This window comes from Sinohyriopsis cumingii, chromosome 16 (assembly GCF_028554795.1).
Source record: "Sinohyriopsis cumingii isolate HCF-2022 chromosome 16, ASM2855479v2, whole genome shotgun sequence".
NCBI lineage: Eukaryota > Metazoa > Mollusca > Bivalvia > Unionida > Unionidae > Sinohyriopsis > Sinohyriopsis cumingii.
Window position 1 is genome coordinate 25,302,077 of NC_142976.1, and position 26,112 is coordinate 25,328,188.

General features: G+C 34.8%; 1 protein-coding gene across 1 annotated transcript; it reads right to left on the reverse strand.

Moving 5' to 3' along the window:
- Positions 1-9,942: 9,942 nt before the first annotated feature.
- Positions 9,943-25,238, reverse strand: LOC149780094 (uncharacterized). Its single transcript, XM_089936855.1, has 6 exons — positions 24,957-25,238; positions 21,240-21,404; positions 20,723-20,812; positions 19,248-19,397; positions 11,865-11,914; positions 9,943-10,663 (listed from the first exon to the last, which is right to left on the reverse strand). The coding sequence occupies exons 2-6, from the start codon at positions 21,373-21,375 to the stop codon at positions 10,553-10,555; spliced, it is 537 nt and encodes a 178-aa protein (XP_089792981.1). The 5' UTR covers positions 21,376-21,404; positions 24,957-25,238; the 3' UTR covers positions 9,943-10,552.
- Positions 25,239-26,112: the final 874 nt, after the last annotated feature.

A 26,112-nucleotide genomic window follows, 5' to 3' on the forward strand; every position in this document is an offset into this window, starting at 1 on the left:
CCGTGACCGTTTGATTTTCACCCTCTTGTTTCTTTGCTGCTACTTCTTCTTCTTGTTGTTTTTTTCTTACCTCTTCTTCTTGCTGCTGCTGCTGTAGGAGAAAAGCTTGTTCTGCTTCCTTTTGTCGTTGTATAAATTTCTCCAATTCTTCTTTCTGTCTCTGTCTAAAATTCTCCACTTGCGGTAATGAAGAAGGGAACGAAGGTTCCGGAACAAATTCTTGCGAGGTAAGAAAATCCACAAAATCCCAATTTACCTCTTCTGAAAGTAAGTCCGGGTTCCCTTGGGCGGTCTCCACTGCTGGTGCACCCCAATGGATCGTTTTCTGAGTTTCCGTCATGTTGAATCACTGTCGCATAGATTGACTGCACACAGGCGCTAGCGAATCTATATAGACCACGTGACGTCACAGACTGCTCTCTTCGGATTGGATGCGGGCTGACTGAATTTTGTAACGCGTGTTCGGATTGGTGAATGAACTCAATCCGTTTCAATCCTTCCTCTACCTATAAATAAGCGCAGTTCACTGCATTGATTCACCTGTTCTCGTCGCCTCAAGATGTGGACCACAGTTGAATCATCCACTCTTGTGTCTTCAATGATGTTTAGGACGGACATGCTCATGTATGTCCGGTCCAAGTGGACTGTTGTTGATAGGACAGATACTAGTCTATGGATGAGAAGAGTTTACATAGAAAGACAAGGATGTCTCAAGAGGGTACTTGTGTATGGACCTGCAGTTAGAAGGAGTTTAAGAAGAAGAAGAAGATGTGACAGATGCCATCTATGTTAATATTAACATAAAACCAAAGGCCCTTTTCAGGGCCACTCATAGGTCTCGAAAAGAGAATGACTTTCGATTGCCTACCCCTTTTTTTATTTTTTATTTTTTATTTTTTTATTTTTTAAAAAAATAAAAAAATAAAAAAATCCCATGTTCAATTTCCCTTGATGTTATACAGTCCCACCCTGTTTAAATTCCTTTGACACTATACAGTCCCATATTCCCATGTTCAATTCCCCTTGACACTCAACTGTCCCAAAATTTATTTCCCATGTTAATTTCCCTTGACGCTAAAGTGTCCCACGATTTTTCTCGATGTTAAATTTCCATTGACGCTAATCTGTCCCGGGGGGGTCTGTAATGCTAATTCCCATTGACGCTAATTCGTCCCCTTCACTACTTGTATAGCCTCACATAGACTTCTATTTTAAATTTGGTCGTTAGCACTATAGCCTTAGGATGTATAGCCTCACGTAGACTTCTGTAATAAAAGAGGTGGTTTGCGCTTTTGGGACAATGGGAATTTAACACGGGAATATCACCTGAAGGTCAATGGGAATTGAACATGGATGACGTCATGGGGTTTATAGGGTCAAAACTATTTAAAGCGTGAAATGCAATGCATTTATAGGAGCAAAGGGTTGATAGGGACAAACATAGACATATAGAAACAAACAAATACACATCCAAACACACAGAAAATAGGACAGGGATGTTCTAAAGAAAGACTCACGGATAGAATAGAGAATCCAAAAGGAAAAGTCTATGGTATGGGTACAAAACATTTATTAAAATATGTACATGCGCTTGATGGCCTGTGCTTTGGTCTGAGCACTATCCATTTAACATATTCCAATTTGGACATGGAACAAACCTATTCACAAGTTATCTATTTCTTGGTTCTAGAAAACTACTTTTAAAAATGAAAGTTCATGCCTTTAAAGAAAACATATGCAAAGTGTATGCATTTCATTAAACAGTGACATTTTTCATACTACAATTAACGTCCATTTTTGAGAAAAAGCTAAAACAAGAAACAAACGATCAAATAGGACAAAGTTCGTGCTTTTCTTTTTATCAGTCACACACATTGTGTAAATCTGGTCAGCAACGACTTGTGTCCCAGCGTTGATGTTTCCCATCATGTGCTCCATTTCATCTGTAGATCTGCTGCTATATCCATTGTGCTAGAGGAACTTATCAATAAGCAGATTAATGGCGGTTACTGTCTTCTTCCCATGGAGGTACAACCAATGCCATATGAATGGTAACTTGACTTTCAATGTGAAGCGTGGAGCCAAGACGTCTTGCAATTTTTGCATTTCAGGAATGTCACAGGGCGTGTCTTCGGATAGCCCCACTTGCTATAACAGGAGTTCTGCTGTTGTTTGGCTTGGTCTGATTGTCAAATAGTTTTCCACACTCTTTTCCATTGTGCCATGTCGTTCTTGTTGGCATATGTTCGTCCCACCACGATGGCCCTGGCTAGATACACCTGGTCTTGAGGATTGTTAATTTGGATGACGCTATATTTGATGTAAAGAAGGTCATCCACCAATAACACTTTTGTGCATTACAGGTCCCTTTCGGAAGAGAAACATGGGTCACGAACAGTGTCGCTTTTCCATCAGTGATGTGAAACATGTTGTTGGATTGTTGTACGTGTTGAATCTTGTCGATGACTGTGGAAGGTGTAAATTATACTGGGCTGCTAAACTCGATCCGAATGGGGGACTTCAAACTGTGGTGATGAATGGAAAGCCTCAAGCGATCATCTATTTTTGGCTTCACATTGTTGCTTCAGTGCGGCTAACAAAGAATACCACACAGCGGGGATGAACCCTTCTGCTTTCTTCAGTGGTACATCTGACTTGAAATCTTTAAACTGCACAGTGTACGTGTAGGCCGTCGTTCGAAATTTTCTAGAGGAGTATTTTTCCGTCAATTGAATGTAGTAATACTTTTCGGGTGATACTGGTAGACTTTGGTTTGGATTAGGCTCTTTCGGTCTGGTCGCAGACGTGGAAGGTGTTTGTTCGGGTTCGTTTATGTCTTCTATTTAGGTGAACACTTCTTTTTGTGTGTGAGGCGATACGTCACGTTGCTGCCTCTTACCTTCTTCTCTCTCACTGAAATCGTGTGATCGTTTCATCTCAATTGCTGATTCAGAAATGATTTAACCAAGCTAAATCTCTCCGTATATATACCCCTCTCTACCTCTTATTGTGACAGTGACTTGATATATTTCACAAGGGCAAGTAAAAGCCAAACAGATTGGAACCCCTGGATGACTTATGCGAACAACAATGGTGCGTCTTAAACACCTCATGTATCTTGACGACCCTTTGATTCAAACCCTACCAAGATTGAAAAAAATTGTACAAAAAAAACAAACCAGATAGTTGGTGTCATCAAGGTAACTAAAGTCGGTACTGTGCCATTCGGACACGTAGGCCCTACGCCAGAAAACCACGCTACTCGGCAACAACGTCTCCTTCTTTCTGTCACTTTTACTTTTTTACCAAGATATCTACTAACCCTGATTTAACACTCTTGTTTCCCCATTTGATATATTTAAAAATTTTTACTAAATCTATTTTTAACAGAAATACCCATTTTTGACAGCAGTGACGATGTCTCCTACTGCCCTTACCACTGTTGTTGCACCTACAAAAATGTTTATTCCTAAGACCAAATTACAAGAAAAGTCAAGTGCGTTGTGAAGTTGACTGGATGTGTCTACACAACAACTGTCAAATCACCGATGTTCTACCTCTTGTTGTTACAATGACTTGTGATACATCACATTATCTAAAGTAGAAATGTTTACAAACTGTACAAAGTTATGCGACTTTAGGTTTTGACACTTGCACAGACTCCTCACTTTACAAGTGTCACGAGAAAAATATCTAATTTTTGCCATTTTCAAAAACACACGCACACTTGCAACATGACCAGAAGTCTGTACTTATTTATTTGTGGGAACCCCACAGACCCGTCCCAGTACATAAAGCTAATTAAGAACTTTAGGAATATCCCCTCTTTTATTTAGAAATATCAAAGCCTTTATGTGTATTTTCCCTGTTCCATCCTTTATTAGTGTTTAGGTATGTTCCCATAAGACACAAACAATGTTGAAAAAGGAATTTTGAATTGAGGTTTCTCTCCGTTTATACATATTTTTTCAAGTTGTTGATGCATGGCAGACTACATCCGCATACCTTCTCAAAATGAGAGACATTTCTACACAAGTCTTTCCCTTTGTTAAATTCAGTTCTGTTGGTTATAAGTCATCGTTAATCTTTAATTCTACTCTTTGATGAATTTCTTTTTATTGAAGATTTTTTTATAGAAGATTTAAGTGCTTAAGTTTGTTCAGTTTTTTCTTTCAAGCTCTGCAAAAGGTACCATATTTGTTTTGAAAGGGATTGAAACTCTAAGTTATGCAGACATGAAGGAAAACACCTTTCTTCGTACAGTTTGCAGTCTTTGTGTTCGTTCTAATCATGATTGATTTCTATCTTTGTATTTGAGAGGTCATATTTCTTCTTATGTAAATACATGCATCAATGGACAGGCAGCTTGGGTTATCATCCTTGAGGTTCACTGAACTTTAGCTTCTTTACTTCATACAAACCCAAATTCACTAGTTTGAAGACAGAAAATAAAATGACACTCAGTACTGTATCACTTCTGTTTCTGTTGATGTGAGTGTGTATGTCAAAATTTTTGAGTGAGATTTTAAAAAACTGCCAGTATCAAAATGCGAACCAATAATGTGGTCATTCAGTATTTGATGTGACAAGAATAAATGGTACAATACGCAACAGAGGGATTCTAAGTTCACACTCCGGTCTGTCTGCACTGCAGTGGTAACAACGCAAGAGCATTGGCATTATTTTGTCATCATAAACAATTTCATTGGCAAGACTTATATTCTTACCGCGTTCGCTTCGAATTGACCTCAGTAGCTCTTTGCACAGTGACAAGATCAGATGTGTTTATTTTCTGCGGCTGGCTGCTACACTGCTTGTCCTGAATTTAGAACCAAACAATGTGTTATTCATTGTAAGTGTCTTCAATTGCTAACCGATATTTTCCACCGCCTTAGCTTCAAATTGGTCTCAGCTGTTATTCACACGGCGAGAAGATCAGACACATTTTTCTGTACCTGACCACTAGTCACTTCACAACCAATAAAACTAACACAAAAACAATCACACCATAGGCGACTCATGGAAATTATGTTAGTCTTATTACGAAATACATCATGGCTTGTTTGGATGTACTATTCTGCAGGCATTTTTTAATCACATGCATCTTCAGTTCACTTTTGTGACATTTTTTTAATGGTGTATTTTTTCTATGGATGTGATCATGTAAGTGGAATTAGTGTTTCTTTGAAACATTCATAAGGAGAAGAATATATCATAAAAACAAACGTACATGTCATGATATTTTTAAAAGTAGGAATATCATTCTCTCTCTCTCTCTCTCTCTCTGTCATTGTAGTTTTGCTTGAAATCCTAATGGGATATGTTCCTGTTTCAAGATACCTCTCCAAAATTGTAATCAGTAGTCACCATAGTTACGTGAACTGTTCTGTTTGTCATGTCATGGTGCCTTTAAAATACATCACGACCTAGGTAATGCAGTCGAAGTCTAAAACCTGAGACAGACTAGATTATTTGGGTTGAGTTACTGTAATTTATTAATTAGACCATATAAAACAGCTGCCACCAGGTAGCCATTTCCATAGCAAGGTCCATGAGACACACTCATTCACCATTGACAAATTGTTGAAAAGGAGATTGTACAAATGCTTAATATAACATGGAAAATCTGTGCTTTTTGTTACATCTTCCAAGCACTCATATTCTTTGATATTGCATATCAGGTCTGTCTTGTTTAGCACCATTATGTGACGTGTGTGAGCTCTGTGTGGTTTACGACATCAGACTTCAGAGATAGAAGACTTGTGAAGAAATTCTCTCAGTCCATTCCCTGTCATGGTGCCTTTAAAATGCATCACCACCAACTACTAATGCAGTGGAACCCAAGATAGACCAGATTCTTTAGGTTGAGTTACTGTATTTTATTAAGGCCATATAAAACTGCTGCCACCAGGTAGCCATTTCCATAGCAAGGTCCATCAATGTTGGTGAGAAGACCATGCCTTGTTTCATGCACTGTTGTAACCACCTTCTGCCCCTATACACTCACTGTGTTGAACACATCCACCACAGTCCACTTCTCGTTCTGGTCTTGGGTGAGAAACTTGATGATACTTATGTCCCCAAGCCCAAGTGCATCATTCTATTTCATATGAAACATGCTAAAGACATACTCAGCCCCATCCACCTCATACTCTTACCTGGCTTCGTAGAAGCTGCAGGACCAATCCCTGTCCAAGTTTCTGGGAATATGTGTGCTGTTCCATGAGCTTCTGCAATGCTTTGTGGCTCATTGGCAAAGGGGGTTTGACTCCCCATTTATGTCTTATACTCTTCAAGTGTCATTGCAGTTTTGCAGCTTCAACTTTGCAATATACAATACATAATGCATCACTAACATGCAACATAATTTTCCCTGCACAAAAATAATTATTGCATACCTAGTATGTGTGCACTATTCTTTGGAGTTTAGCAATTACCAGCCCATACGGTGCTCTAGCCTTGTTTTCCTTGCACTGCAGCTTAACCCTTACCTTCTCAGTGCTGCATGCCTGGCACAGCCACATCTCTGTACTTGTCACCTTTCCATACAAACAGCATGATGCTGGCAGTGCATGCCAATTGCACAGCTACTGATAGTGCATCTTGCAGTATGCTATCAAAGATGGCTCCCATCACTGCTCTTTTTATCCCTGCAGCAGCCACCTGCACCTTATGCAATTCAGCATTTTGTTGCTATATTTAATGCAACATAGTTTTCTAATGAAAAATATTCCACTGAGGCTTGTTTTTACAATCATTATAAAGTATTAAATGAGTGACAGCAAGAGATCAGTTTATTTTTTATTTTTGCATGACCAGTGGGGTACTGTGGGTATGGTCAAAAATGGTAAAAGAGGATTTTAAATCACCAAACTGTTGGTCAGGTTGCCCTCTAGGCAACTCAAAATATAACTAATGCAGTAAACAAGTTCAAATTGTAAGATTGCTTTGACTTGGGTACAACTTCACAGTTTGCAGAAAGAGTGACATTATGCAAGTTAAATTTCAGAGCACACTGAATTTCCATTTGAATATATATATATATATATATATATATATATATGCAAGCAGGCTCTGGATACAAGTTTTTACAGATCAAATTTAGCCCTTCCCAAAAAAATAAAATAAGTATATACTGAGGAAATGGATTGCTGCATAAAGATGCATGTGAGGAGAATATTATGAGGAGGTAGAAATAAGTATCTAGCAGAGCAATGAGGGAATTAAAAACCTCAAACCCTGTTAAAATAAAATTAATTACCTACCTTTATCATGCATGTGATCCAAAACATCCTAAATGAATCTGATTTTCTCATCAAAAACACATTCTAACTGGGAAGCAAATTAGACCATTGAACCTTCAAGAAAGTCATATAACACAGCACACCTTAGTAGCATGTGGCATTTATCAAGTTTTTTCATCAGGCTATGGATATATTTTAGTATGGTTTGCACTACAATAAACGTAATTGATAGTAAGTGCATACATTGAAATGGGCAAAGCCTCTGATACTTGCAACACAATACTGTTGCATTTGTCAGTAAGTAAGTATTTAATGACAAAGCCACTGTTCTAAATGGAATCTATTAATGTATAAGTTAATGAATTAACTGCCATCTGTACTCACTTATAAGTCAATCCAACTGCAAACTGTACAGACCCACATCTGCCATTGCATAATGCACAAGCAGATCCGGGTCTGTGCAGTTTGTTAGGAGTAATCAGTTGAATAAACAACACAGACCCTGATTTGGAGGTGCATTATACTAAGGCATATCAGGATCTTTCTTCTTTGCAGTTTGACTAGACTTATAAGCCAGTAAATGAGACGATTGTGACAGACATTAAATAATCTTCATACTAAACTTTAAGGATCAAGTTTAAAGATATATAATTACATAATGCTTACAGTGTATATATATCAGTAAATCTACCAGGGAAGTTCATGTAAAGGGCTTACAGGAATTGGCCATTAAAAGTCAACCATATACTCAGAAACAAAATGCACAAACAGGACTTCTTGTAACTCACCTGTGTCTGCAGGTAACAGTTCTTTATTGTAGAAAATTAGACTGAGATTGTTTACAACAATTATGTTACAAAGAAAATTTATATGGACTAGAATTAACATTTTTTTTTCATCTGGCTGGCTGGCTGGCTCTCTGGCTGGCTGGATAGATAGACAGACAGATACATACATACATACATACATACATGTACATATATACATACAAACATACATACATACATACATACCTACCTACCTGCCTGCCTGCTTACCTACCTACCTACATACCTACATACATACATACACAGATAGATATTGCAAAACAATTAAAATAAAATAAATAAATCGTTAAGAAAAAATTCCTAAATATGCATAGCACCAAAGTTGACAATACCATCAGTGGAATTTGAAACTTAACTTCAGCTCCTTCAAACTTAGCCCAGGAATGCAACCTTTTTACTTCCAATGCACAATGCCAACCACTCTCAAATGATCTTCACTGCAGTTTTCCTAAAATGCTTCATCAGATGTTTTATTTTCCTTTTGCAGTCCAAAAATACCCCCTTGTCCTAACGCATGAATTTTTTTTTTGAAGGGGGGCTATATATACTGTTCTTGATGCTTCAAACAATACATTTATTAAATTTTGTATATCACATGAAAATAAGTTGCTTAATTTTAAAATGTCTAATGTTATTATGTCTGAATTAATTAGAAAATCACACTGCTTAAGTTCACACTTAAAACAACCAGGTTTGTCGATTCTCTGTTTGTTGGATCTCACTAAAATTTCATCTATTTTCTTGCTTCATTTACAAGCTTATACCGAAAATGTTACCATGTATTTTTGTTGCAAATCACCAAAATTTTGTCTAGCATACATTGTTGCAGAAGATAAGCATATACTGCAATAAATAATTAACAGAATTAATTTTCATTAATTTGTTATTTATTCCTCTTAATGCTCTGATCTGATTTTCCCAAGTTCCCTGATACTGCAATCTTATTCTCACTGACCTGCCAAAAAACAATGAAAAAATGTCAGAAACATTTCTTCAGTATTGCATATCTGGCAGAACCTCAGTACAGTGAAACCTGTCTAGAAAGACCACAATGCTATGAGACCACATGTTCTGAATGACCAGGTTCTCAAAGCACAGATTGATTGGTTATATACTGTTGTGACCTGTAACAAGGGACCACTTGTTTCTAGAGATCACAATCTTTGGACAGAAGGGGTGGTCTTTCAAGACAGGTTCTACTGTAGTTTAGAATTTAACAATGCACCTGAATATATGCTGTGGATGAAAACTATTTTTACGTAGCAAATGATGAACATGTGTTTCCTTGAAATATACCCTACTAGCCAGATTATCCCCCTTTACAATGTTGTTTCCCTTGAATATTGTTACATCGATGAAGTCTACAGATTACTAATTTGAATTTTAGTTGTAATTAGTGAATGGCGTCCATCCATCATCAAATTAAGAAACAGGGTCCAAATGAAGAAAATGTCAATAAACCTGACAATGAAAAATGGCAGATTTTGTGCCTTGGCAAAGTTTTCTTTTCCCCATGCAGCTACATAAATGTCTTCATAAACTGGAGTAAATGTCTTCCCTATCTTCTTCAGGAATAAATATTTAATTCAAAATAAAGTCATTCTTTTCAAGACAATTTGTATGTAAATTTAAAACTTCCTAATCCGGTCCATTATCAATCATGACCTTTTTTACATACAGCCAAACCATGATGATGCCAGACGTTAGTAAAAAAGATATCAGTTACTGCTCCAACCAGAATGAATATATAGGGGATTGAATTTTAGATAGACAGAGAAGACAGATTAGGTTCAGCAAGCAAATGAAGAATCTTCAAGGAAGTTGACTCCTCCTCAAAATTGTTTTTTCTCCTGATTAACAAAATCCAAATCTTAAGACAAAATTATTTATATAAAACTGAAATGAATTAAATTGTAAAAAATATACAACAATACTGGTAAATAAAGAATACAAATATATTTTACATATATGTTCCAGTGTAATCATTGTTCTATATAAAGGGCAAATACCTACTGAATGCTATTACTGTCAATATACATAGCTGTATAATAACATGTCCAAAATTATTTCTACAATACCAGAACATCCAAATAAATTTTAATAAATCTGGAATGTTCAAATTGATTTCTACAGTTCTGGAACAAGCAAGCAGGTTTCTATAGTTTTTGGAACACAGAAAACAAAATTTCATGCAGGTTAAATAACAGTCATATGTACTAGATACCAAGATTCTGATGACTTCCTACCCTTGTTTTGAAGAAAGAATCATCGTTGATTAGGGAAAAGAAATGCATGTATGAATTTCTTAATCTGCTTGATCAAAAATGAAATGAAAAATTAAACTGACAAATAAAATACACAGTTTGAAGTATGAATGTATGAATTCTGAAAATAATATTTCTTAGGATTGGTCAAAGACTATCAAGATTTTAACTTTAAACTGTTTGCTGGTAAAGCAATCACAAGTAGGGCTTCAGCTGATCATGGCAGATTGTTACTGTTGGCAGTTTCCTTGACCCTGACATCTAGCTTGGCACAAATAAACTGTTTGTCATTTTCATTATTTAGTGTAAGATGAACTGTGTATTTTCCCTGTTAAAATAAGAAAAACATAGTTTATTTAAGAAATTTATTTTCAAAACTGCATAAAACATAAACTTGGAAAATGTCAGTCTCAGACTGTTTTCTTACATAAGAGAAACAAAATTGATTTAAGAACATAAATGGATTGATAAAGATATAACAAACTGTCAAGTCCAGAAAGGAAGCAATGTATTTTCATCCACAAGGAAAGTGGAAAGCTTTTATTTCAAATTTTTTAGGTTTAAAGGATTAATATTACTGAATTTTGAAAAATTACAATGTGAATTAACTAATCTGTTTTAAAATGTCTGTCTAAACCATATTTGTCATCAAGGTCATTATCATATGGAAAACGGGTGGATCCTGGTACATTGGTGAACTGAGTACATTTTCTTTACAGTTACATGGTTAAAATTATCCCCTGAAACTGCTTAAAATGCATGAGTTTTGGGGGATGTACCCACTGGGCCCCCCTTGTCTAAACCCACCTCAATCTGCCCAAATGAATCAACAAATTTCATAATTTTTTATTCATTAATGCAAATTTCAAAATTTTTCAAAGCAAATGCTAAAAGAATAATTTTTTATACAAGGATGTAGATGATCAACAGCCTGTTCACATTTACACTTAACTATTTTATAAGATATTTTCAACATAAATAACCTTGTTAAAGCTTGTAGGTTGCATGACACACACATTTTTCTGATTAATATATCCATCTTTATCAAGATTATTTTTATACTAGTGAAAAATGCACAACATCACTTACTGGTGACAGTACGGAAAGATCGGATATAGTGTCACATAACTTACCGGTGACAGTACAGAAAGATCAGATATAGTGTCACATAACTTACCGGTGTCACTATGGAAAGATCAGACATAGTGTCACATAACTTACCGGTGACAGTAAGGAAAGATCGGATATAGTGTCACATCACTTACCGGTGACAGTAAGGAAAGATCGGATATAGTGTCACATCACTTACTGGTCACAGTACAGAATGATCGGATATAGTGTCACATAACTTACCAGTGACAGTACAGAAAGATCGGATATAGTGTCACATAACTTACCAGTGACAGTACAGAAAGATTGGATATAGTGTCACATAACTTACCAGTGACAGGACGGAAAGATCGGATATAGTGTCACATAACATACTGGTGACAGTACAGAAAGATTGGATATAGTGTCACATAACTTACCGGCGACAGTACAGAAAGATCGGATATAGTATCACTTCCGGAAAGAGATTCTGGAAAAAGACATTATATCAGTGGGTTAATCTAGCATGAAATAAGTGTCAATCTTCAAAGAAAAATGTTCAGTATTTAAACAGGATTGTCTTGAGTGTTCGTTTCTAATTATCAAAGTCTTGCTGAACCTAATCTGTCTTCTTTGTCTATCTAAAATTCAATCCCCTATAAATTCATTCTGGTTGTAGCAGACTTCAAACTTATATATTTATGATCTAAATGTGCAAACCAGTTTAGTTACTGTATTAAACATCCAAGACATTGATACTATGTATAATTTATTATCTATTTAAGGGCAACCTTAATCCATGACATTGAGACCTTGTATCATTTAGTATCTATTAAATGACACTCTTAACCCAAGACATTGATGCTTTCATGATTTAGTATCTATTTGAGGGCAACCTTAATCCATGATATTGATACTTTGTATCATTTAGTATCTATTAAATGACACTCTTAATCCAAGACATTGATGCTATGTATAATTTAGTATCTATTTGAGGGCAACCTTAATCCAAGACATTGATACTTTGTATCATTTAGTATCCATTAAATGACACTCTTAATCCAAGATACTGATGCTTTTTATGATTTAGTATCTATTTAGGGGCAATCTTATTCCAAGATATTGATACTATGTATGATCTAGTATCAATTTAAGGGCAATCTTAATGCAAGACATTAATGCTATGCATCATTTAGTATATATTTGAGGGCAATCTTAATCAAAGACATTGATGCTATGTATGATTTAGTATCTATTTGAGGGCAAACTTAATCCAAGATATTAATGCTATATATGATTTAGTATCTACTTGAGGGCAACCTTAATCCAAGACATTAATGCTATGTATAATTTAGTATCTATTTAAGAGCAATCTTAATCCAAGATATTGATGCTATGTATGATTTAGTATCTATTTAGAGGCAATCTTAATCCAAGATATTCCAAGATATTGATACTGTGTATGATTTAGTATCTTTCTAGGGGGCAATCTTAATCCAATATATTGATGGTATGTATGATTTGGTATCTATTTGAGGGCAACCTTAATCCAAGACATTGATACTTTGTATCATTTAGTATCTATCTGAGGGCAACCTTAATCCAAGACATTGATACCTTGTACCATTTAGTATCTATTTGAGGGCAACCTTAATCCAAGACATTGATGCTATGTATAATTTAGTATCTATTTAAGAGCAATCTTAATCTAAGATATTGATGCTATGTATAATTTAGTATCTATTTAGGGGCAATCTTAATCCAAGATATTGATACTGTGTATGATTTAGTATCTATTTAAGAGCAATCTTAATCCAAGATATTGATGCCATGTATCATTTAGTATCTATTTAAGGGCAATCTTAATCCAAGACATGAATGCTATGTATGATTTAGTATCTATTTGAGGGCAACCTTAATCCAAGTAATTAATGTTAAGTATGATTTGTTATTTATTTAAGGGCAATCTTAATCCATGACACTGACGCTATTCAAGACATTGATGCTATGTATGATTTGGTATCTATTTGAGGGCAACCTTAATCCAAGACATTGATACTTTGTATCATTTAGTATCTATTTGAGGGCAACCTTAATCCAAGATATTGATACCTTGTACCATTTAGTATCTATTTGAGGGCAACCTTAATCCAAGACAATGATACATTGTACCATTTAGTATCTATCTGAGGGCAACCTTAATCCAAGACATTGATACCTTGTATCATTTAGTATCTATTTTAGAGCAACCTTAATCAAAGACATTAATGCTATGTATCATTTAGTATCTATTTGAGGGCAACCTTAATCCAAGATATTGATGCCATGCATAATTTAGTATCTATTTGAGGGCAACCTTAATCCAAGACATTGATGCTATGTATCATTTAGTATCTATTTGAGGGCAACCTTAATCCAAGATATTGATGCCATGTATGATTTAGTGTCTGAGGGCAATCTTAATCCAAGACATTAATGTTATGTATCATTTAGTATCTATTTGAGGGCAACCTTAATCCAAGACATTGATGCTATGTATGATTTGGTATCTATTTGAGGGCAACCTTAATCCAAGACATTGATACTTTGTATCATTTAGTATTTATCTGAAGGCAACCTTAATCCAAGACATTGATACCTTATACCATTTAGTATCTATTTCAGGGCAACCTTTACCCAAGACATTAATGCTATGTATGATTTAGTATCTATTTAAGGGCAATCTTAATCCAAGATGTTGATGCTATGTATGATTTAGTATATATTTAGGGGCAATCTTAATCCAAGACATTAATCCTATGTATGATTTAGTATCTATCTGAGGGCAATCTTAATCCAAGACATTGATGCTATGTATGATTTAGTATCTATTTGAGGGCAATCTTAATCCAAGACATTGATGCTATGTATGATTTAGTATCTATGTAAGGGCAATCTTAATCCAAGACATTAATGCTCTGTATCATTTAGTATCTATTTGAGGGCAATCTTAATCCAAGATGTTGATGCTATGTATGATTTAGTATCTATTTTGAGGGCAACCTTAATCCAAATAATTAATGCTAAGTCTGATTTAGTATCTATTTGAGGGCAACCTTAATCCAAGTAATTAATGCTAAGCATGGTTTATTATTTACTTAAGGGAAATCTTAATCCATGACACTGATGCTATGCATAATTTAGTATCTATTTAAGGGCAACCTTAATCCAAGACATCGATGCTATGTATGATTTGGTACCTATTTGAGGGCAACCTTAATCCAAGACATTGATACTTTGTATCATCTAGTATCTATTTGAAGGCAACCTTAATCCAAGACATTGATACCTTGTATCATTTAGTATCTATCTGAGGGCAATCTTAATCCAAGACATTGATGCTATGTATGATTTGGTATCTATCTGAGGGCAACCTTAATCCAAGACATTGATACCTTGTATCATTTAGTATCTATTTGAGGGCAACCTTAATCCAAGACATGAATGCTACATATCATTCAGTATCTATTTGAGGGCAACCTTAATCCAAGTAATTAATGTTAAGTATGATTTATTATTTATTTAAGGGCAATCTTAATCCATGACACTGATGCTATCCAAGACATTGATGCTATGTATGATTTGGTATCTATTTGAGGGCAACCTTAATCCAAGACATTGATACTTTGTATCATTTAGTATCTATTTGAGGGCAACCTTAATCCAAGACATTGATACCTTGTACCATTTAGTATCTATTTGAGGGCAACCTTAATCCAAGACATTGATACATTGTACCATTTAGTATCTATCTGAGGGCAACCTTAATCCAAGACATTGATACCTTGTATCATTTAGTATCTATTTTAGAGCAACCTTAATCAAAGACATTAATGCTATGTATTATTTAGTATCTATTTGAGGGCAACCTTAATCCAAGATATTGATGATATGCATAATTTAGTATCTATTTGAGGGCAACCTTAATCCAAGACATTGATGCTATGTATGATTTAGTATCTATCTGAGGGCAATCTTAATCCAAGAAATTTATTCTATGTATCATTTAGTATCTATTTGAGGGCAACCTTAATCCAAGATATTGATGCCATGTATGATTTAGTGTCTATTTGAGGGCAATCTTAATCAAAGACATTAATGTTATGTATCATTTAGTATCTATTTGAGGGCAACCTTAATCCAAGACATTGATGCTATGTATGATTTGGTATCTATTTGAGGACAACCTTAATCCAAGACATTGATACTTTGTATCATTTAGTATCTATCTGAGGGCAACCTTAATCCAAGACATTGATACCTTATACCATTTAGTATCTATTTGTGGGCAACCTTTACCCAAGACATTAATGCCATGTATGATTTAGTATCTATCTGAGCGCAATCTTAACCCAAGATGTTGATGCTATATATGATTTAGTATATATTTAAGGGCAATCTTAACCCAAAACATTAATGCTATGTATGATTTAGTATCTATTTGAGGGCAATCTTAATCAAAGACATTGATGCTATGTATGATTTAGTATCTATTTGAGGGCAATCTTAATCCAAGACATTGATGCTATGCATGATTTAGTACCTATTTAAGGGCAATCTTAATCCAAGACATTAATGCTCTGAATCATTTAATATCTATATGAGGGCAATCTTAATCCAAGATGTTGGTGCTATGTATGATTTAGTATCTATTTGAGGGCAACCTTAATCCAAGTAATTAATGCTAAGTATGATTTATTATTTACTTAAGGGAAATCTTAATCCATGACACTGATGCTATGCATAATTTAGTATCTATTTAAGGGCAACCTTAATCCAAGACATTGATGCTATGTATGATTTGGTATCTATTTGAGGGCAATCTTAATCCAAGACATTGATGCTATGTATGATTTGATATCTATTTGAGGGCAACCTTAAACCAAGACATTAATGCTATGTATCATTTAGTATCTATTTGAGGGCAACCTTAATCCAAGTAATTAATGCTAAGTATGATTTATTATTTATTTAAGGGCAATTTTAATCAATGACACTAATGCTATGCATAATTTAGTATCTATTTAAGGGCAACCTTAATCCAAGACATTGATACTTTGTATCATTTAGTATTTATTTGAGGGCAACCTTAATCCAAGACATTGATACCTTATACCATTTAGTATCTATCTGAGGGCAACCTTAATCCAAGACATTGATACCTTGTACCATTTAGTATCTATCGGAAGGCAACCTTAATCCAAGACAGTGATACCTTGTATAATTTAGTATCTATTTGTGGGCAACCTTAATCAAAGATATTGATACTATGTATGATTTAGTATCTATTTAAGGTCAGTCTTAATTTTTATCAGTGAAATCTATTCATAATAAACCAAAATTTAAAGAATTGTTGGATAAAAAGAGTTGTGAAATAATTCTTTTTAAAATATTCCAACTATTGTGCTATTTTTTACAATTTTCACCCGATGCCTAAGATCCTTTTATTTAGCTAGTTTGCTTGTTGGTGTTTAATGGAACAATAACATATGAAAGGTTATATAGTGGCAGGGCATTTAGTCCTCAGGCACACCACAGCAGCTAACATAGGCTGATCTGGTTGACATTTTAGACAGTGATTGGCAAGTCTGATGTGCTAACCACTGAATCGCTGATGCACCTACGCCATGGTTAATGAGACGAGATGGCATCAAGCTGAGGATTGTTTATTTAAATAATAGAGCATATTGATACACCCTCTGCTTATGAGGTCTTGCACGATGATATGAAATTCTGAAGGATGAAAATTTAAAAACACATGGCAATTACTGTGCTACACCAGAAATTTTAAAAAAGTATTATTTGCAGCGTGATGAGTTTTTACTTAAAGGACTTCTTGTTAATGAAACTGTGTTACTGCACACTTGAATGTTGGATTAAATATGCTCTTATACTACTCCCTTTCCACTTCCTAAACTGCTGTGTGAAAACCAATTTAAAAAAAAAAAAAAAACATTAAAAACTGAAACCCTTTCATTTCTACTACACACAAACAATAGAAAACAAGAGTCCCTCAAAGGTACTGATACTCTGCTGGATATTAAGAATTTCCAGAATTAAAGATAAGACCTTTGAAGGGTTGAGTTTTGAGACCATCTCTGATATTCTTCAGCAATAACAAAATCATTATGTGGAAGTATGCATCCTGAAAATCGATGGAAACTGCCCTGTCAACCAGAGTGATAGCATTCTAAACTGAAGTTTCTGTTTCCATCTTCAAAGTTTCCACTTGCAGAATTTTGTTTGGGGTGGAGGTAGATAATTAGCCTCAGTTTTCTGCCCTTTTTGGGGACCAGAAATATCAGGGAGTATAATACTGGTGAGCAGATGTTTTGAACCCTCTCCACTAAACCCCTCCAAAGAAGGATGTGCACTTTTTCCTTTAATTAGAAAATGCTTGATTTTGATGGAAAAGATGAGTGTTCTTGAAAGAGCAGGGAGTTCTGTGAAGCGTAGATGTAAACCCTCATTCAAAATATAAAGGACCAATTGATCTTCAGTGATGTTTAGACAGGTTTCCAAAATTAGGGCCAATCAAGTACTTTTCTGTATTAAAGGAAGATGTATGCACTGCAGGAGAGGTGCCTTGGGATGACCTCTCTTTGCCAATTTCGCTACTTTGGGCAAAAGAGAAGCAAAGGGAGACCACTTTCTCTGCCATTGACTCTCCACTTAATCTGTCGTGTTTGTGGAGTGGACTTTTAGGAGAGCTGGCTACTTTCTCTTGTGGTTACATACTACAGTTTCGTACAAATTGTGGCTGATCCAGAGCTCCATCAGTATGTGTGCAGATATTGGCCATTTCTGACAGGCCAGCAAGAAATGCAAGGGATCTATGTTATTGGTCCCTAAAGTCCTGATAGACAATAGTGGGACTGCAGAATTAAGTCCCTGAGTCCAGAGGTACAGCTTGCAGGAGATATTTGCTATATAACATATATGAAGGAACTCTGCTGATAATGCCATCATCGCAGACAATGCGTGTTACAAACACTTCTCCACATCTGCTGCAAATAGGTCACCATGTGAAGCTTAAGTCGCCAATGACTTGGCCTTTAATTCTAAAGCTTCCAAGGATTTAACCAAGAGATGAGCAAAAGAACTCACTGAAATGCCTACTTGTGAAGCTTGAATTTTATTTTCATCAATTTAAAATTTGATAAATATAGACTAGATGTTTTAACATTCACTCTAAAGAACTAGTGACAAGCTCTGGTTATTAGTATGAAACCACTGCACTTGTGGACATTTTCTCTTCACAGTGTTTTTCTTCCATGCATTGACTCAATAGTCATCCGGAAAAGAATGAGGATGCCCTATAGAGCATGGACTGATGACACAGATGACATTTTTCCATGCAGAAATGTAAAGCTTAATAATAGTGATAGGTAAGCTATGACTGAGTCAGACATTAAAATAATATTTCACTAACAACTATCAGAGGTTTGGAGACTTTTTTCTAGGACAAAAACTAAAGGTAAACGTAAGTACCATTTACTAGCTTATGAGTCCAACTGCAAACTGCAAAGACCCAGATACAGCAGATCTGGATCTTTGTTCTTTGCAGTTTGACTCAACTTAAAACTGTAATTCTAGTTTCTACCACTCTCCATAAAATCACTGAATATCAGTCTTATGTATTTACACATGCTGAGATCATCCCACTCATTAGGGTCAAAGTTCAAGGACACTTGTTGTAGTATATGCAACAAATGCTAGTGATCTTAGGTATCAATGACACAACCTTAACCTTGAATAGAGACACCACTGATGGCTTTACTTACGACCTTGCTGAATAGGACATTTGAGCGGCTGTGTGGAATAGGCAGCTGCTTTCTTGCATGTAAGTACACCCGTCCAAGACAAGATGGGAGTGTCAGGTATGCTGGGTATGTAAACGTCTGCTGTATATTTTCCATAGTCAAAGCTTGTAGCTAAAAAGAAGGAAACAGAAAGAAACGTATTTCTTGTATGAATGAGACAAATCTTTTCAGCTAGCATGAGCTTCAATGTCATTCCTTCTAATTTCTCCGATAGGACTCTAGTATTCCTAATGTAATTTTACTGCTGATTGGATACATGTATCATTTTAACTATCTTTCCCAACTGAAATCATTTTGTCAACTGTCATTGGTTTTGATCAATAATGATGTAATGACTTCGATGATACAAGAAAAGTAGGCAGGTGTTTTTATTCATCCAATAATGTACTTTCCATTCTCAATGGACCCTAAAATATATTATTGTTCCATGCAATTTCATGATGCTAAAAGTTCTGTATAAAATAAATGTAGTAGAAACCTAATCTTGTGAAAAGGGTTATATTTTTGACAGGTAACCAATAAAGTAAACGCTGGAAAAGGTTTTTTATGTTTCAGTAAATGCCGTTACACAACTGACTAATGTAAAAAAAATTTTTTTACTGCAGTTAAATTCAAGTAAGATGGTAAGGACTGTTCTTGGCATTATTAAATGCTTGATACTGAACATATGAATAAGGCAATTGCCAGTCTTTTGAACCAAGAAAAAGAAAAATATACATTTCTCACTAAACATAGTGTTGGAATATCCTCAGCCTTTTCTGTCAAGTCCAGAAAGGAACACTGGGTGTTGTTCAGTGCCACTGAGAACTATATTTAAACTATTTTTATTCTCATGGCTCAATATGGCAGTGAAAGCGAGAAATTAACAAAAACAGAACATTGTCTGCATTTTCTGTTGCAATATAGATGGTGCATTGTGACAGAGGCAAATCACCCAAAACCCATTAACTTCATGTGTATTCATACAGCAACATCCAAGGTTGTTTCTCAACTTAAATGAAATGCCCAGGCAATGTTCCAACTGTAGAATAGTACTGAGATTTTGTTTTTGTACTACCATTTCCAGTCTTCCAACCATACAAAAATACAAGTTAAACATGTCCTTTTTAGTAACAGGACAGCCATGGATACACCGTTAAACAGACTAATGCATTTGCAAGTTGTGGGAATGATTGTTTATCATTTGCCAGAGTTCTGATATTATAATTATGTTGGGGACTGCTTGTTCACAGTAGATAGCCATTCATTGTATATATTTTCCATCAGTTAAAAATTTGTGTTCCATCATGGGCACAAAATGAGACATGCTTGAAATTAGTTTTTCTGAGACACATGCACAGTGTGTGTGTGTGTGTGTGTGTGTGTGTGTCCATCTCTGTCTGCATGTAAATATGCTACAGGATTTACATAATTATTAATTTTATATATGTACTTACGAGCAACCATATCGAGTGCAAGGAGCACCTGACCCGTAGGATCAATGTCCTTTGGATCCCAAGTAAAATTCATTTGATATTTTGGATCACCTTAAAGAGGAACAAGAAAATATGCATTAAACATCTAACTAAATTAAAAATATAAGATTTAAACAATACAAAGAAATCAAAATATCAATATGAGCAAATGCTGACAATATTCTACCACTGTTTCTCTGGCACTCTCTCTCTCTCTCTCTCATATGCACACATACTAATTTACAATATTCTCCATTTCTGAATCCCTATGTTACTACAAAATATATTAAAGTGTACAACTGAGAGCTCATGCTTAAACTCACTACTGTTGTCAAATATGTTGTGTAATTTGTTTTCCTACCTGTGTTAAGTAGAGAAAGCTTTATGACTCAATTGGTACACATGCACACATACTGTTACACATGGTCTTTAAAAAGGAAAGAAGGAATGACATACTCAGAAAGACGCATGAGAGAGAAAGAGAGAATGATGAACTGACCACAGTTTTCAGCATGACCAGAATCTTTGACACCATTAATGCCTTGTACATTCATTATCCTTATAAGAGATTGTTCTGCTATGATGCTGGTAACGATCAGCAGCAAAACTGTGAAACCAATGTTGACACTCAACATTTTTTTACAAAATTCTGTTCAACTTGAGTCTGGAAAACATGAAAATAAATAATGCAGGAACAACTAAGTCAAATTTATCAATTACATACAATATGTCTGTTATGCATGCATGTATGTATGTATGTATATATATGTATAAATGTATATATATATATATATATACACACACACATACCAGCACCATAGCAAACATACATGCAGAATATACTTGTATACTAGTATACAAATTCAAAATGATGATCCAACTCTAAATTATACTAAAGGAATATTAAGCAATATACTTGCATAAATATACTCCCACCTCTCTGGCATACCACACTTACCCTATAATGGAGATGAGTCTACAGTCAAATAAAGGCCCATATCTCTTCTGAAAATATGGTGATTGCAATGATTTGTCAACAGGCATATCAGCTGAAAAGGACCGTAATATGTACCGTCTTAAATGGATCCATTCAAGAATACAAGAGTAGATGTATTCATAAAACACTGTCATACACCGAGTCCATTTGTTAAGACAAAGGGCATTAACTCTTACAAAGGTTTAGCAATATGACTTGGGCAGTCTGATGTTTGTTCTACTGATTACTCCAAATAGACTGCACAGACCCAGATCTGCTTTTGCATTATGTGATGGCAGATCTGGGTCTGTGCAGTTTGTATTTGGACTTGAGTTATATGGGAGCATATATACATGTAGTACCAAGCAAACTGCGGACTCGAAGTACAAATATTAGTACTTCAAACAGCTTTGTTGGCTTGTTGAAGGACTAGTAGCACTAACAAGAATATGTCATACACTGCATTAAGGGCAAAACCTCTAAAAGAATATGCACATCTTTAGATGACATCCACAAAATTTATAATGTTCCATCAAAAACTGGGGGACTACTTGAGACTAGGACTGATGGTAATAAAGCTAGCATTAATGGTACAAGCAAAAAAAAATTCTTTGACCAGGTTTCATGGTAATCCATACAAAACTGCCAGACTGGTTGTGCTAAGAAAGACTGTGTCACACATCACAGTTACAAGAACAGTGGTAATTAACAAAATCTGAGTGAGCATAAACATACCTTCATGTTAAGATTTACAAATTTTCACGGCATTCCATATAAAACTGGGGGGACCAGTTGTGCTAAAGACATTGGGTCATACACTGCAAAAAAGATCCAAGACAAAAGGGGCAAGAACTCTAAAAAACGGTACAGGAGCAAAGTGATTTATGAATATGCACACCTTCTGGTGATGGTCACGATTTACAAATTTTCATCTGAAAATTGGGACTAGCTGCATTAAAGAACATTTAATCAGACATTGCATGAAACTAGAAGACAAAATGGGCAATAATTCTAACAAAACTTACAGTACCTGTGTGATTCTTTTGTTAACATTCAAGAGATGATCATAACATTGATCATGGTTGTCCATCAAAAATGTCTGGAGTAGTTACGCTAATTGAGACTGTGTCGTTCATTGTATCATTAAACTACGAGACAAGAGCAGCAATATCTCTAACAAAAATTGTGTGAACAAAGTAATTTATCTGTATGAAAACATCCATGTGATGACCACAAGATTTCCAAAGTACAATGGAAATCAATCAAAAACTGCAGGACTTTATAGTTAAGCTAATGAGATGGGGTCATATGATACATGAAACTGTAATTTAAAATGTGTAATAACTCTAACATAAACTGCATGAACAAAATGGCTCTTTTTTATGTTGATATGTGCACATTCAGGTGTTGACCATAACAGTAACCAACTTTCATGGAAATCCTTTCAAAACTTGATGAGCTAAGGAAATGGTCTCATAATCTACATTAAGCTATAAAAAATATAATTGCAGTTTCAAAGTCATTCATCAGTATGACTGCACCTTCAGGTCATGATCATAGATTCACACAAATTCATGGCAATTACAATAAGGAAAATGAATCTTGCTCTGCATTAAGCTGCATGACAAAATGGTAATATCTCTAAAGAAAAATTGCAAGAGCAAAGTGATTCTACCATGTGTGCATCTCCAGGTGATGACCACAAAATTTACAAAGTTTCATCATGGGACTAGCTGTGCTTACAAGATTGTCATACACTATATTAGCCTACAATACAAAATAACTCTAAACAAAATTGCAGGAGTGATTGGCAAGCCATGAAAAAGTGTGGGTCCAAATGTGCTAACAAAACTGTCATACAGTGCATTAAGGTGCAAGACAAAAGGGCAATAAATCAGTCAATGACAACAAAGTTATATGGTAATAAACGAAAAGCTGCTAGACTGGTTGCATTAACATCATTCAGCCCTGCACTATGTTAGGCTACAAGACAAAAACTTGAACAAAAACAACTTGAGCAACCTGACTTGTCTGTATGTGCATATATTTTGGTAATGAATCATGTTTAGAAAGTTTCGTGGCATTTATCCAACACAATCTGTTATACTAGCAAGGTTGTCTCCTACACCAAAGAAAGCTACAAGATATAAAGGATAACACGTACACAAAGCTGCAAGAGCAAAGGTGATTCATCAATATGGCACACATCTTCAGGTATTGATCATTAAGATTTTCAAAGGACTTTTAAAGTTTCATGGCACCATAAAATGGGCAATAATTTTTTTATATATAAATTTCAGAAGCAAAGAGGTTTGTTGATATGTTTAGGTCATTAGCATAATATTTCTTTGTTTAGGTCATTAGCATAATATTTCTTTGTTTAGATCATTAGCATAATATTTCTTAAGTTTAATAGCAATCCATAAAAAAGAACAAATAAGAGATTAGTTGTACTAATGAGTGCTGGGCAGAAGGCTTAGGATGGGTTTATAAATCTGTATAACATTAGAGGTGGATTGGTGGTGTATAAAAACAAAAAAATAAAATAGAAAACTAGTACAAAAAGGAGGATTATAAACTAGATCAGACAGTTCTACGGAATAAGTTCAAAACAGGAGAGTAATTAGCATAATTAATTTTATTTAATATGCATTTCAAGAATATTTTTTTGAAAACCAATGTGACCACTATTCATTTTGTTTCAACTACTCATATATATATATATATATATATATATATATATATATATATATATATATATATATATATAAGTAGATAGATAGACACACACACACGCGCACGCATAAGTAGACTAATAGCCAGCCAGCCAGAAAGACATATGCCTGAAGAAATTAAGTTTGGATTTGTGTCTATATTACGCTGTTTATTATTGATCATTGTGCACACAAGATAATGTAAGTGGAATATATATATATATATATATATATATATATATATATATATATATATATATATATATATATATATATAACGCATCTGTGTGAAATGGAAGAGTCGGCGTGTTTGAGGCATAAAACATCAAGCTATTATATTATAGTCGAATTTTTAGAAATTTCGCTGATGATAAAAATTATTATTAAATTATGCGTTCCGAGGGATTCTTAATTTTTCATAACGAATCGTTCAGATCTATATTGCATAAACACACACGTGAACAGACACACGAACAAATTAATATAAAAGTATGTGAAGGTCCGACAATAAAACGTAACAACTTACCCCGATGACCACTCTTCTGTAGTAATGTTGCTGAAATGATTTAACTTCGTGATCCAACCAGGAAGCGCCAAGTGGAGTGTATGGGGAAATTCCCACTAGTTTCAAGTCATACAATGAAAACTGTTTTTGTCATAATGTTACTTTAGTTTCGGTTTAAATACAATGCATTATCATTCTTAAGATTACGGGTTGTTTCGCCGTAACTTGAAGTTTGCACCGTGAATTGTTTAACCATTGTACCCGTTCGTCTCAGTGGTTCGGTCTATAACAACTTCGCCCAGTTTGGATTTGCCTAAATTCTTAAGTTCATCGGGTGAAGACTGATACGGCATAGGGATAAACTAAACAAGTTCCTTTTTTTTTTTTTTTTTTTTTTTTATTTTATTTTATTGTTTGGTTTGTTTTGCTTGGGATTTTTCCTTGTTTGATTATTTTTTGTTTTCTTTTAAAAAATCTAAACCGATTATTTAACGACTATGGCGCTGTCTGATTAGGCCCAAATGGCAGGTTGAATCGGACCACATGGAATACACATGCCTGTTTTTTTTTAATAGTTATTACTGCTTTTGAAGACACAGAGAATGTAAAAGGTTGATTTTCAGCTTTTAAATTTACATCAGATCGTTATTAGCAGAAATCAGAACAAAATAAAGATGATGTATCACATTAAAAAAAAATAATAATTTCTATGCTTACAATAAAGAAATGTAAAATTTATAATTGAATTAATATATCTATCATTTTGAAACCTTTCGTAAATCTGGCGGGTGTTGCCGACTTTCAACACTATTAACAGTAATGCCTGGTTTTTATTTATTTCTCATGCAAGTCATTTTTTTCTTTCTTTGTTGTTTATTATGTTCCCGCCCGCCCCCACCCCCACCCCAAAAAAAATAGTGTAAAGAGTTGTTGATGAGCCATACAATAATACAACGAATATTCAAGTCAGCATTACATTTTGTCTTCTAATGACATTAAATTCAGCTACTCGGCAAAGTTACAAATGACATCCAAAGTACTATAATTATAGCTGTTTTGAGCAAAGGGGTTTTGCCAATTCACAACCAGATGATCCCATTATAAGTGTTGGCAATTAAATTAATTAAAGGAACACTGGTCAAACGAGCGATAATAATATGATGTATAATTACATAGA